This window comes from Sceloporus occidentalis, unplaced genomic scaffold (genome assembly GCF_023333645.1).
Source record: "Sceloporus occidentalis isolate IW3139 unplaced genomic scaffold, rSceOcc1.0.p SCAF_548, whole genome shotgun sequence".
In the NCBI taxonomy this organism is placed as follows: domain Eukaryota; kingdom Metazoa; phylum Chordata; class Lepidosauria; order Squamata; family Phrynosomatidae; genus Sceloporus; species Sceloporus occidentalis.
Genome location: NW_028317528.1, coordinates 74,040 through 89,087, shown reverse-complemented (window position 1 = coordinate 89,087; position 15,048 = coordinate 74,040). Strand labels below are relative to the sequence as shown.

Sequence of the window (15,048 nt, the reverse complement as noted above, 5' to 3'; positions counted from 1 at the left end):
GTGGAGCTTTTTCTCATGTCAGCTACGAGATAGGAGGCGGCTCAAAGCCTCGGCCCTTCTTTATAAGAAGAAACTTTGTTTTTTTTTCTGCTCTAGAGAAAAATGATCGTTTATAATCATTCCGTATAGCGCATCCCTCCAGCTTTCAAAATATTCAAAATGCATATAAAATAAGTCAATCGACGCTATCTGTATTTATTTGATTATTTCTATGACATCATCCATCCATTGTAAATTATCCTATTCTTTCGATATATCTATAAAAAAATACCGTTTATAAAATAGAAAAAAAATGAAATCACTTATGTGCCAATTTTAACTTGATTGATAGGATTTAGAAATAAGCCTCATGGAGCACAGAAAGGTTATAATGCAAGAGAAGGGGTCAAAACATGGGGGGGGGGGTAACCATGTCCGGATGGATTGAAGACCCCCGTCAGTAATCCTGGGCTGGGACGACTAGACTTGGCCTTAATGCTGGGACATCTATGTAAGGTTTACATGGAGCATAGAAAGGGGGGACCTTTAGATAGCTGTGTACAAAGTAAGCGGGGGCAACGTGCTCCCTGTACCCTGGGGACCTGCTTATCCCGGGGCATATTTATTAAACTGGGATTTTGCTTGAAAGATGCGTTAAGAAGGGCCAACCCCTGCAACAAGAGCTTAGTTGGCCCCAAATAATGTATCGTTAAATTGGTGAGATTTCCTGGAAGTTACCCCACTAACAGAAGTATGACGGCCACGGCGCTTTAGCATGAACTCCATTAGCGTACACCGGGAACAATGTTCTGTACCATACAGCCAGTAAATAAATAAGGTGTATTAGGCAATATAATAGCCCCCTACCTGCAGCACTGCTACGGCACAGGGGTAATAACGCAGGCATTGCGTGGCATCCCGCTGCTTGATCTTTTATGGACACTGAAACGGTTAAATACGACTAATCGGCCGAACGAGCCGCCTCCGGCACCAAAGGTTTGAAGAGACTCCCTCGCTGACGCCCGAGCGGAGCTCACGTTCGTTGTAAATATGTTTGTTTGCGAGATGTTTGTTAATATATATAAAAAGCTGTAAATTGATGGTTTTTTCCCCTCGTTTTGCAAAAATAAAGCAAGTGAATAACGGCTGCCTATGGAAATTTACTCATAGCTATATATATATATATATCTATATTAACGGTGAGTTCTAAAAGGTAACCATAGAAACCGCTTATAAAAAGCTTAGCACGATATAGAGCAAGTATTATCGATGACACGTGAAGCGCATTTAAGTGGGGTGCCGAGGGTCTTTTGCTTGTTAAAAGGGACGATACATTGAATACATTTAATAAGCATTCATTAAAAGTGGGGAGGAAAAAAAAAAATACTTCCCTTAGGAGAAGCTGCAGCTCTGCTTTTCTGCCGTCCAACTATTCTTATCACTGATTGGCTGATTGAAGCAATTATTTTAATACCTTGCTAGCCAAGGGATAGAAGTTGTTAAGCTGCAAACCCACTTGGGTCACCCATATGAAAGCAGTTCAAAAAAGTCTATTCACATACATGGCATTTGATCTATACCTTAGCACAGGAACGGGCCATGTCCGCTCTTCGAAGCGCTCGTCTGTCGTACTCTCGTTAACGGCGCGTACAATAACATGGAAAGCACGGCTCAATCTTTTATTCCAGGGCTTTGGGTGGGAATGATACAGTTTATAAAATACACAGATAGAAAATATGGGCGTCTAATATGATACAGGACTTACGAAGCGGCGGCGGCGGTACATTCATGTGCAGTTATACACGCAAAACTCTCACGCACGGACTCTAGCGGAACACTACACGAGATAAAGGACCAGCACCGGCGAGGACTGCGCTCCGGAACAAACAAAAAAAAATAATAAAAAAGTTTTAAAATATATATAAAAATAAAAAAATAAAATTAAAATCACCCCCTTCACAAGCCTATGTTTAATAACGTGGAGAATTACCCCCCCAAAAAATGCTTAAAAACACACAAACAACAAGCTTTGTGATCAAGGGGCTGCCTCTGTAGCTTTAACCCTTTGGGTGCCAAAAGGTAGAAGGAAAAAAAACCCAAAACAAAGCTGTTTAGTTCACTCTTAATTTTTAAGATATTTAGAACAAAAAGTTAAAATAAAAAAGACTGCGGGAGAAAAACAAAACGAGGGATCTACTGTCCCCCGGAGGAGGGGAGTGAGAAGCGCAGGGTAATCCACAAAGGGTTAAATGAGATGTAAATAGGAGCGAATGCGCGGCGGGGGCTGCTTAGCTAGGAGAGGTCCTTTTGAGCAACGGCGCTCCGGGAAACGGTTGGAAGGGATGGAACTGTGACGTATCGATGTACCTCTCGATTATGTATTAACATTTATATAATATCTTATATATTTATATATACCTATGTACAGAGGCAGGTGACCCCACCTACCCTTCGTAAGAAAAAAAAAAAATAGGCAAACTATAGGCCGTATAGAAAAAAACAAACAAAAAAAAAAAAAAACAGGTTAAGAAAACTAAAAAGAGGTAATACGAGCCTCTGCTTCAGCCCGGAAACCGGGCTCCGTTCATGGAGGAACGGTCACATCCAAAATAATAAAAAAAAAAAAGTATATTTTGAAACCATGGTTGGAAACCATCCGGCGCTTGGGTTAATTATTAGTTTTTCACGGACATCTTTATATCCACGACGCATTAAAAAGAACAATGATATGCGATGGGGGGGTTCTGATTTAGGACTGGAGGTGACCCGGAATGTGACAGCTCCTCTTTAAAGGTACAGACACTATTTTAGAGCAGCGATAGACGACAATCCCCACGATCCAAAGCCTTTACGAGAACTGTAGCTTCACAACGGCTGGAAAGCCACCGAGGATCTGGTACCGGTAAAGGAAATCCCCACCGGCACAATCGTTTGTATGGATACAGGAGAAGACGGTCCGTCTGTTACATGGAATCTAAAATAATCTAAATCATGACCCAAAGAGAAGCAGTAAGAGCGGAGGAGATGATACGGGGAGATGATACACAAAATGGAATGAACAAAGCCGGTGCAAAAAACAAATGAAGCACCGGATAAAACTACTGAGTGATGGAATGCTTAAAACAAAACAAAGAACCAAAAAAAATACAACAGATACATTGTCACCCTGACACGAGAACACCTGGAGAGACGCTAGGCGGCTAGAACCACGACCTCGCTCCGTCTCCAATACAGCAATAATCACCACTTCAAACGTCTCTGGGACCAACCAGAACCAAAAACCACTAGTTACGCCAAAATACTAGAAAACCGGCAAAAATAAAAAGACCGAAAGGTGTCCCGCATGCCAGGGACGCCCTCTTTTTTTTTTTTTTTCTTCCCACCCTAAAAAAATACGAGTCCGAGACGAGTTAAAACGGCTCCGGTATAAACTCTTTGCCGTCCGCAGGCTGGACTTCTACTATGTTCTTCCAGAAACAATCAATCAATACGCAAAGCAGGCAAACATTGCCGATGATTAAAAAGGTGTGCTTTGGCCTCAAACCATCAGAGACCCCCCTGCCCGCCTACCTGTCTTTGAAGCTGGAATGGCATGCAACGATTTACAGGGCTATCGACGGCTGCTTCGAGAACCATCGATGAAGAACACGATGAGATGGAGATAAGAGGGCGAGAAGAATGACTGCCGTCGTGCTACTCGTTTGCTTAGAATCCGACAGCAGAGAGTATCCGGCATTAAAAGACTTGGCCCCCCCCCGGTAGAGTTTTGTTGGTGAGAAACGGATACGCGTTCGGGTTAGCGTGCGCAGAAAGGTGCCCCCTTATCCACAGGCCGGCCCGGGGGGGCAGAATTTGGGGAGCGACCGCCCATCACCCCGGATTTTAGAAGGAGCTCCCGGGCTGGGTCATTTATAGAAGTCACGGCAAGCACGACGAAATCTAGAAGAACCACCACACATCTTTTAAAAGATAAGAATATTAATAGTTTGCCGTCTCTTCCAAAAAGTCTCACGGTCTTTAGTGAACACGTACAGAGACACACACTCACACTCACACTCACACACAATAAGACGATCTGCAGCGACGAGGCATGAACAGGACCCCATCACACACGCAGACGCACGTTTGCCCGACGCATGCTGAACCCTCCGTTTAGTGTTTTTGCTGCTTCGCTGCCGTCGGCGGACGCGTTCTCGTTGGCTTAAAACTGCATCGATAACAACTCGCATAAGTGTTTGGAAACGGCTTCCTTGCTGGTTCTCAGGGTGAGCCGGTACATCTAAACCAGAGAAAGAGGATTATTACAGAGGCCCCGAAATCTTAACGAGGTCGGTACGAGAAGCGCTGGGTAAGGGGCAGGTCGGACGGGGAGCGAGGGGCAGGTCGGACGGGGAGCGAGGGGCAGGTCGGACGGGGAGCGAGGGGCAGGTTTGGTTATTAACGGAGGACGCATTTCTAAGTAAAGTTACCTGAGCTTGGATGTTTGGTTCTAGACGCAACAGGCAGCCCACTTGGACAGACTTGGTCTGGATGATCCCGGCTCCGACATAATTATCTGGGTTGGGATCCACCTTGTCTAGCAGGGCCGAGCCGAAGCCCAGCAGCTGAAACAGACAAGCAGGTTGCCGTGAAGCCGCACACCCGCTCCACGCACTGTCCTCCCTTTCCCTTTAAACCGGAGGCAGCCATGCGGTGGTCTAGAACTTCCAGGCCGATTCACGGAACCGCGTGAAATGATTCCACAGGCATTGTCTCACCTTAGCTTTCGTCACTTCAGAGTCCATGGGGTGGTTGGCTTTGAAGATCTTCTGTGCCTCTTGCTGTGGGCTGTCAAAAGTTCAAACAAATCTAATTTACCAAACTTATTCAAATATTTCACTCCCAACTGCCATGTGAAATAAGTTGGGGGGAAAAACCCAACAAGAACCCCTTTTGTATTTTCAGGAGGGCAAAAGTCTACAGATAATGAACCTACAGACTGAGCTGCTTCCAGCGCTGGAAGAAGTCCTGCGACGGCATCTCGGTGGCCTGGAAGAACTTGTTCATGGTGATGGGCAGCTTCAGGGTGATATTTTGTAACGTCCCTCCGTACCTAAACGACGACCAAGAAAATGAGTGGAACGCACAGCTTTACACTCTTACCAATCGCGCTCTGAACGGATCGCGGAGCTGCCTGTACCTGAACTTAATGTTGATGAGAGGGGAGTCATCAAAGTCGGCCAAGCATTCAATGTTCAGCATTTGCTGGACCTGAGCACCTCCTTCTATGACCGGAGCGACGGGCTTTGTCTGGATGTTGAGCTGTGCGCATGCAGGTTAAGGACCAGAAGCGTGCAAATGGGTCTGAAGCTACCCCCCTGAAGCGTACATTGGTCTGGGCCAGGGCAGAATTATCACCCCTGGTAGCCCTGGGCATTAAGACCTCCGCAGAGGACAGGATCAAGACTTGATTGATAAAAGGTTGATAGACGTGGCACGGAAAACTACGGAACCGAATGGCTCTTGGATGTGAAGTTAACGTTTTCTGAACGCCCAAACTCTTCAGAAATAGTTTTTACCAACGCAGGCATTAAACCTTCAGAGAAAAATAGTGGGACAGCGTCTTAAAAAACCCCAAAACCCTGAAAGCGAAGGAGGGGTTCTGAGCTCGCTCCCCAGTGAGCGCTCGCTCCCCAGTGAGCGCTCGCTCCCAAAGGATATGACTCTGCAGATCCTCAGGACAGGAGACAGTCGGTGTAAAGCTCTGGAACCGCACCGACGTTTTGTTTCCATAAAACAAGTACATCCGGCCTGTGTAAAAGATGTCATTTTTAGCAACGTTAAAACAAGTCCAGACGCTTGGAAGCTCCTACCCTCCCCCCCCCCCCCGACACCGAGGGGTGCCAAGTAAATAATATAGAAAATGCCACGGCGGCCCCCGCTTCACGACTTACCCAAGTTCTGGCGGAATTCTGACTTGACACCGATTTGTAAAAGCTGATTCTCAAACAGGACTCCGTTGTTCTTGCAGACGAACCTAGATCCAGAGGAACAAATGAAACGTCTTCAGATGAACCCCATCTATCCGTGGACTTCCAGAACATTCCGACAAGTATGTTACGCAAGAGATCATACATGTCGTGAGGAACAGTAACTGACGGACAACACGGGCGCTACACGCAAGCAACTAGAGAGGGTTTAAGCGGCACGGACAGGAGGAGCGCGCGGGGTCACAGCAGCCTCTCTTACTTGTTTAGGAGTTCGTCGGCCTCGGCGATCGGCAAAGCAGGATCCTCAGAGACAGCGGAACCAGAACTAAGAGCGGAAGCGGAGCAGGAGAAAAAAGATACGGAAACAGAGCGGAACACGGAGCGAGAGAGAGAAAAAAAACACAAAAACGGGTCTGTTAGGCTGGTAAACGGCGTTAGTGCCGACATCCGAAGCCCACCGAAGACACACAGACATCAACAAGCAACGCTGATCCGAAACGCCTACAGCCCCTAACGGGATATTTAATAGATTGCAAGCTCACAAGAGCAGGGCGAAGGTAATAGCGGTATGGAACCTGCCGGTACTCTAAATAAATGCAATCTAATAGAAAAATTATTTTTATTCTTTCTCTCTTCCCAAAAAAGTTGTATTCCGTGCAGTTATCTTTCCTGGCAGATATACAAAAGCGCTGTATTTATATTAAAAGCCGAATGCATAGATTAACCGTTTCGCTGCCGGTAGGGGGGGTAACAACGACCCGACGTCGCTCGCTAATCAACGTGCTACCTCTTCTACAAAGTGTTACGGAGTCAGCCCCTTACTCTGAAGGCTGGGCTGCATCGGCCAATAGAGAAGGAGGACTCTCAGGGGGCGGGTCCAAGTCGCTGCGCGCCATCCAATCACAGGTAGGCACACCAAGACAGACAAAGACAAGACAGTCCACGAGCAGCGAGACAGTGGAGAAGAGACAGAAGACAAAAGACCGAGAGAGACAGAGAACCTACATGCAATTAGACAGTTGGCACAAAAATCACAAAAAGACAGCAACGCGCACACAAAAGCACCGCAGAGATCCAGGCGACGGGTTTATCGCACCGCCAGGAACACACGGGATCCGACACAGACACGACTCCTCACCGTTAGGTTACCGCTCCCCTTTTGGGGAAGCTGATTGGCTAGGGAAGCCAATTAAGTTATTCACCAGCCGCCTTGTTACTGGCGGAAATACCATACGCCCAACACAAACATAACACCGACTTAATAATACAGCCGACGATCATAAAAGCCGTGTATTTCGTAGTATTAACACACGCGTTTCCACCTTGCTTCCCGGTTAAAGCGCTTTGTCACGTTACCTTAGGAAGTGATCCTCGGCCCCGGGGGCTACAGACACGGAAGCAGGCGGGGTGTCAAACACATCAACCAGCAGGTTAGTGGAACCGGGCGCAGAGGACGCGGTCACGGGGGCGCTTCGCAGGCCGAGCAGGTCTGCCGACGGCGAAGGTGTGGACTGTGAACGCATGAAGAGCGGTTAGAGTCCGTATTCCTTAACCGGTACGTCTAATGAGCACACCCTACACCTCGCCTACGTCAGAGAGGCTTCATCACTCCTAACTGTAACCTCTGCATGTTCTACGTAGACCGGCACAGAGCCATTACAGCGAGGTAAAGCTGCCGTATCCTTACCGCGGAGCTGGCTGCGGGCTCAACCCCTCCGTTGACTTCAGCGTTCTGATCCTTCTTTGTGTCGTCGAGCTCGCTGACCGCCCCGGGTCCCTTCTTCTTCTTCAACTTGGCCAGGATGGAGGACTCGCGCTCAGGGAACGGAGGCATCTCCTCCAGGACCGTAGCCTGCCCAACGACAAACCCACGAGAGGCTGTAAATCACACACCACCTTAACAAAGAGTTACGACAAAAACCGGCCCACAACCCGTCTCTCCGGGGGCTTCCGTGGGGCTCATTCCATCGGAAATCCTCGCTCGCTCCTCGGTGGATCAAATGAACTCATGAAGCGCTCACCAGGACATCCGTGCTGGCGATGGAGCTGAGCTTCAGGTATTCCACCGCCCTCTGCTGCAGCTCGACGTCCGCGTTCCTGATCTGGCTGTCGGAGCGGAGAACGTCTTGGATGGTCGTCTTGGTCTCGGGAAAGAGGTTAATGAACTTGATGTAGGTCGAGAGGAGGAGCGCTCTGGTGGACACGCTGCACAAATGGAACTTGGAATGCAGCAGGTTGAACTGTACCAAGGGGCTGCAAGTAGAAGAGGGCCGTTATTAGACCGAGGACCTACCGGAAAGAGAACGCCTCGCGCCAAGTTACCCGAGCAAGAGGAATCCTCACGAGATTAGCGACACTAGCGCCAACACGCTAGATATATATATATATATATTTTTTTCTTTTAGATTTGCCGACGCAGACTTTTACCGAATCCTACCTTGACCTGGGGTCTCCTGCGATAAGGTTGCCGAACTCGCCCAAAATGTAGCCCCCCACCTTCACCATGTTTTCGTGGCACGCAGGGGCCTGCAAAGCCTGGAGAGAAGCAGCGGAATTGAGTCAGCGGCTAATTACAAGAAGGTGTTATTAACAGACGTTGTGCTTTTAGAGAGAGATGTTAGCTTTATCCCTGCGCAGCGGGCAAATGATTTAGCAGATAAATTACGCCAGCAAACAGCGGGTACCGCCATGGCTGAATATCTGTTCTGTTCTGGATACAGAATAAGCCCAAACAACTAAAATGTGCTAATATCACGATAAAGTGTGTTATTTTTTTACCTCAAAGACAGTTTTCGCGGCGTAACCTTGTACGTCGTCTCGGTTGATGACGATCTGGATCACCCGGTACCAGACTTCTTCGCTTACGTAGTCCCCGGCAATGCGGATCAGGTTCAGAATGGTGTCTACGTACCAGCTGTAGTCCACGGCGTATTTCTCGGCCAAGATGGCCACTTTCAGAACCTGGGGGAAAAGAAACGTAGAAAACAAGAAGCCAAGATGTTTTTATCCCCTACAGCGACGCTCCGGTTGGAGAAGGCCGCCATGTTTTTGGCTCAAGCTGCGTTCTGCAGCCCCGTATCGGGGTGGTAGAGAATATTCGGGAGTTAGCGTTCCCCGCGAATTTACCATCTCCTCTCGTATGGAATAGTCGGCCGTTTCCAGGTAGCTGAGCATTTCCGAGACGATCTGCTTGGCGTTGGTCCGGTCGCACATGGCGTAAAGGAGATCCGCGGCCCGCTGCCTCACGCTGACGTCCCGCTCCGTCTGCGGGAGAAAACGCGGAGACGGGATGAGACAAACACGGATAGCCACAGAAGACCGGAGAACACGCGTGTAGCTTAACATACCCTCTGTATCTTTAAGCAAAAACGTGTTTGATATGTAATACAGGAGCACAAAACACAGAATAATCCTGAATAAAACAAAGTATTTAGCAACACTAAGTTCAAAGGCAGGGCTGGAATCTCTGAGCCACGTGGAAGAGATTGATAATATTATTAATATTAATAATAATAATAAATAATAATACTTATTTAATTTAACAAAATCGCACTAAACGGTAGGCACCAGCAGTAACACTTTAGGAGTCACATAATACCATAGGACAGGGGTGTCCAACCTGCGGACCTCCAGCTGCTGCAAGACTACATCTCCCATAATGCTCTTTCAGCTAAGGGGCTGGCTGAGGAGTATGGGAGATGCAGTCCTGCAGCAGCTGGAAGGCCGCAGGTTGGACACCCCTGCCATAGGATATAGGGATAGGATACATTAAAATAGGATAAGGGGATAAGAAATGGTTAAATACAACAACATTATATAGAATATATATATATATATATATAGACAGGACTGGGCCTTCCTGAGGCATGGCAGACATGACGGATATGTTTGTACTTTAATCACATTATCGACAGCTTCGTCTGGCTCACCTTTAGGGCATTGATGACGGTCTCAATGTGCGTCTTCACGGCCTCGTGGGAGAATTCGGAGCTGGCCAGCGTGCACATGCTCTCCAGGGCCAGGTAGCGCAGGTTGGTCTCTCGGTGCTGCAGGAACTGGCCGAGTTGGTTGCAGGCTCTGACCAGCAGGTTCGGTTCGCTGGGAGGAAGGACAGGGGATCGGGTCAGCCATGTCCAGGACAGGGACAACAATGGAATCTAAACGCAAAAGTCGCATCTGCCTCGCGTGAGCCGCTTTGTGTGTGACTACTGTTCACAGGGGCCGCCTAGTCAGCCAGCTTTTGATATACGCCAGGTCCGACATCTAATGCACACGCGGGAAGAATACATCTGCCATCCCCAGTACAAAAGGGAAACTTAAAAACGATGAACTCTTACATGCGATGAATAAAAAACTTGGCCTGAAGGGTCAGTTTAATGTAAAGGGGCCTGAGGACAGCACCACTAGTCTGCACGTTCTTTCACTCCAGTATCCCGGGGTAAATACATTTCTGTAATTCTAATATGAACACTAACAGACCATATGCTGGGATCAAGGCGGTAAACGTGTATGAGATTATTCTTCCCCTTGATGTCATTTCCTTGAGCCATGTGACATCATACGAATAAGTATTTGCATACCTGCCAGCAATGCCACAAAGGAGGCAAGGCCAAGTATTTGGATGGCCTTCTGTATATATGTTACCTGTCATAGTGGATAATAAGGCTGATCGCTTCGAAAAGAATGGCATTCTTAGCGTTGGAATGTTGGACCTTCTTTGATTTCGGAGGCTCCTGGGCTTTGTTTAAGATGGTCTCCAGACATTCGACTAGCCGGCCCTTTACAGCAGCGTCCTCTGGAGGAGGAAACGTACGTTAGACCCGGAGGCACGCCGTGTTTTTAGGTAGAATAAACCTCGGACGGATGAGATTTTACCTGGAGGGGGGTAGCACTGAAGCAGACGAAGAAGCTTCACAGAGAGCCAAGGCGCGGGGACGAAATAATACGTGTAATCCTGCAGGTCTGTGGAAGCTGATGAGACAATCTGAAGGGGAGGTCTACGGGTTAGGCTGTGGTGTGAAACTTAGCATAGCTCTCAATTTTCAGCATCGCGATGGTCTTTAAAGAGCGGAAAAAAAAAAAGATAATTTACCCGGCTGAGCCTGGAGACCGCCAGCGAGACGCAGGTCTTGAAGTCATCGGGGTTCTTCCTGCAGAGGCAGGTGATGAGACTGACAGCGGCCGTCACCACTCCCTGAGACACGGACAGGAGTAAGATTAAGGGTCCTGAACACATTGAGCACAGAGAAAAGACTAGCGAGATCGGGTGCGATAGAAACATAAACACACGGGAGATGCAGAACACTTAGGAGGAGTAATGCGAGAACCGGGAGGGGGTAATAGTCTAGAACCAGAGGGTCAACGGCTTGGCTGTAATTCCAGCTGCGATCCAGGAGACCTGCATCTACTTATAACGCGAGAACGAGACCAACAGATGACCGTACCATGTGCTGATCGTTAAGCAGATGAACCACGCGGGACGTCCATTCCCCCATCGGCACCAGATCAGGGGACGTCTTGTAGAGTCGGAGCAGGCAGAGAGCGGCGCTCTGCTTCACGCTGTCCATGGTGTCTCTGTTAAGCGAGCGTCACAAACACGGCAGCTTATAAATAAAAAGCACATTCGAGAAACACGGGGGGGGGGGGGTTCTGGGTGTACAAAAATATGTTAATCAATTGGACAGATGCGTAAAATAATCCAGAGGGAGTCTGTACTCAGCGGAGTATGAGTGAACAGTAAATAAATCCTATATTATGCACACACGCTACGGGGTTATAAGAGGGGTAATATTCCAGATGACGGGGCGTTCTCACCCGGCGACTAGTATCCTCGGGATCTCGGACGCGAAGGCCTCGGCCATTTCTCTGCTGCCCACGTTGGCGATACAGTGCAGCGCCAGACACATGAAGGTCGGGTTCCGGCTCGCCAGGTCGTTTTTGATAGCGTTGTTGATGAGGCGAATGAGTTCGCTGTTGGAGTTCACCAGCACGGATATGAAGAGGTAGCCCTGTCGGCAAGAGGGACATTCTGTGTCATTTGTTGGCCAAAACGTTCGTCAACTTAACTCTGTCTTTAAATCCACCATAAAGAAGCGTTATGTCACTCGGCAATAAATTATATTTTGTTTTGTAGAAACATAGAACCTGCCGGCAGATCGGCCCCCGTCTAGTCTACCTGTTCTTCCTGCTGTAAAGACTCAGACCTTAATCAGTCGTTGGTCTCGTCTTAGATTCAGGAGCCGTATGCCTATCCCATGCATGTTTAATACCCTTGCTGTATTACCCTCTACCACTTCTACTGGGAGGCTGTTCCATTTATCTACCACCCTCTCTGTAAAGTAGAACTTCCTTATATTCCATATATAAGCCTATTGCCGTCTAGTCTTAGATCACGGCCTCTTGTTCTAAGATCTCCCCTCCTGTACTTTGCTAAACCCCTTTTTTGTGCATTAAGGTGAGACTTCTGGAGCGTATCGGGTTTATTTTGCGGGTGTTTGCTGATATTTTGCGTCACTATCCAGAACGTACGATCTGCTTCTCCGTGTACTTGTTGGAACTCAGTAAGTTCACTGCTTCCATGTGTCCGAAGTCGATGTCGTGGCCCAGGAGGAAGATGAAGAGGAGCTTGCAGACATACTTCTTTTTACTGTATCCGTCCAGGGCTTTGTCTCCTATCAAACATCACGATACAGAGAACAGAGCGTTAGAAATCAAACCCGAAAGTCACCGGAACGCGGATTTCCAACGCCAGGAACGAAAATAGATTATTTACAAAAACGAGTCCCGTGATTTCTGCGATCAACTGCAGTCGGTCTGAAGAGATCTCTAAGATATTAGACGGTAAACAGACCCCCGAATCTGATCAAAACCCAAAAGTATAACCCCCCCCCCCACGTTATGGTGAATGCTTTATAATAATCAAAAACGGACAACGACGGTCAAAAGTTTGGGGTCACGCGGGGTCCTTGTTTTGGAAAACAAAGCATATTTTGCCCATTAAAATAACATGAAATGGATCAGAAATCCAGCGCAGACGGGGTTAATGTTGTAAATGACTATTGTAGCCGGAAACGGCTGATTTTTAATGGAATCTCTTCACAGTCGTACAGTGGCCCTTTATCACTCCCATCACTCCTGTGTTCCAATGGCCCTTTATCACTCCCATCACTCCTGTGTTCCAATGGCCCTTTATCACTCCCATCACTCCTGTGTCCCAATGGGCCTTTATCACTCCCATCACTCCTGTGTTCCAATGGCCCTTTATCACTCCCATCACTCCTGTGTCCCAATGGGCCTTTATCCCTCCCATCACTCCTGTGTTCCAATGGCCCTTTATCACTCCCATCACTCCTGTGTTCCAATGGCCCTTTATCACTCCCATCACTCCTGTGTCCCAATGGGCCTTTATCCCTCCCATCACTCCTGTGTTCCAATGGCCCTTTATCACTCCTATCACTCACGTGTTGCAATGGCCCTTTATCACTCCCATCACTCCCGTGTTGCAATGGCCCTTTATCACTCCCATCACTCCTGTGTTCCAATGGCACGTTGTGTTTAAGTTTAAAAGGCTAATTGATCGTTAGAAACCCTTTTGTGATTATGTTACAGACAGAAATTTACTTGTTTTCCATGAAAACAGCTCAGTGACCCCAAACTTTTGGACAGTAGTGTGTATAAAAACCAGGTAAACCTCGTCCCACGGGGGTTAAGGAACCGGATCCTTCATTCTGTTGAACAGAAGCTTTTTCCCCCTTTTTATTGATCCCAAGCTGACATGGCGAGCCGCGCTGCGTGAAGAATCACACGATGGGTTAATAACGCTTGGATCGGCGAGGGCCGTACGCACCCTTAAACTTGGACCGTATGTTGGCCAACTCCTTGTTGATTCTCTTAATTTCAGCTTCTTTACTTTTACCTGCGAAGGAAGAGAAACTGCGTTAGGCGAGCCGGGGACCGGGAACTTTATTGTTGCGGGTGTTGCTGGTCTGTGATTTCTGTTCATACGTGTCACAAACACACGCAAAAACACATGTTAGAAAAGGCACGTGGAGCTGGATCTTCTCCCCACATGCATGGCATAAACGTGACAGCAGGTCGGCCCCATTCGGCCCCCGTCTAGTCGCCGTTTCTCCTGCTGTAAAGACTCAAACCTTAATCAGTCGTTGGTCTCGTCTTAGATTCAGGAGCCGTATGTCTATCCCGCGCATGTTTAATACCCTCGCTGTATTACCCTCTACCACCTCTGCTGGGTACAGGAAGCATAATGAGCTGAGTGACAATCTCCCCCCTCTACACGCAGACAGCCCCAGATCGCCATCACCACACGAGACTGTCCACCTTCTCTGCACTTATTGGCAACTTTCACACAGCGAGCAAAGTCACCACCATTTACTCCATCACCAACTATGCAGATTTAAACATGCCTGCCGCCGCCGCCCAAAGCCTGTTCCCCTGGCCACCCAATGCCAGTTACTCCGACTGCCCAACATGCCCGATGCCAGTTCCCCCGGGCCGCCCAATGCCAGTCGCCTTGGCCGCACAGCATGCCCGACGCCAGTTCCCCCGGCCGCCCAGTGTGCCCGACACCAGTTCCCCCCAGTCGCCCAATGCCAGTTACTCCAGCCGCCTAACATGCCCGACGCCAGTTCCCCCGGACGCCCGTGCCCGACGCCAGTTACTCCAGCCAACAATTTTCACTCCTATTTACGCACAAGCCGACAGCGAGACGCTCCATTCACGCAGGGATAACCGCCATTCAAAGTGTGCCAGGGCGACAGCGATCGCTCCTTTTTTTGCCTGTCATCGATAGACATCATCAGCACAAGTGATGACAGCAGGAAAACTGCCCCCCATTCGCACCTCATTGACAGCCAAAATCGGTGACCGGTGCCCAGCCCTCCCTACATGCCCAGTGACACCCATTTGCCCGCTCGCTGGCAGCCGGTAGTCAAACTCGCCCCCAAGGTCTGTGTACAGCCCACACCCTCATAGTTACTGCCCCCGTCAGGTGCCCCGTGCCCAGCCGTCACTCACAGTTCCTGATGTCGGAGATGAACACGGCCAGTCCCCGCATCCCGTCACCTTTGGACACCGCCGGCAT

General features: G+C 48.6%; 1 protein-coding gene across 5 annotated transcripts; it reads right to left on the bottom strand.

The window, feature by feature from the left end:
* Positions 1-4,180: 4,180 nt before the first annotated feature.
* LOC149271143 (AP-2 complex subunit alpha-1-like) lies at positions 4,181-15,048 on the bottom strand. Of its 5 annotated transcripts, none has more exons than XM_089507582.1 (24): positions 14,982-15,048; positions 13,795-13,863; positions 12,477-12,619; positions 11,763-11,956; positions 11,393-11,522; positions 11,041-11,142; positions 10,824-10,932; positions 10,593-10,743; positions 9,878-10,046; positions 9,075-9,212; positions 8,727-8,909; positions 8,386-8,483; positions 7,970-8,201; positions 7,586-7,800; positions 7,539-7,548; positions 7,305-7,459; positions 6,208-6,273; positions 5,913-5,995; positions 5,680-5,769; positions 5,159-5,282; positions 4,955-5,071; positions 4,737-4,806; positions 4,449-4,583; positions 4,181-4,258 (listed from the first exon to the last, which is right to left on the bottom strand). In XM_089507582.1, the coding sequence occupies exons 1-24, from the start codon at positions 15,046-15,048 to the stop codon at positions 4,181-4,183; spliced, it is 2,928 nt and encodes a 975-aa protein (XP_089363708.1). The 5 variants fall into 5 exon arrangements, with proteins under 5 accessions (XP_089363708.1, XP_089363707.1, XP_089363709.1 ...); XM_089507581.1 differs by lacking the exon at positions 7,539-7,548 and adding an exon at positions 6,771-6,833 and having other exon boundaries at positions 7,636-7,800; XM_089507583.1 differs by lacking the exon at positions 7,539-7,548 and having other exon boundaries at positions 7,636-7,800.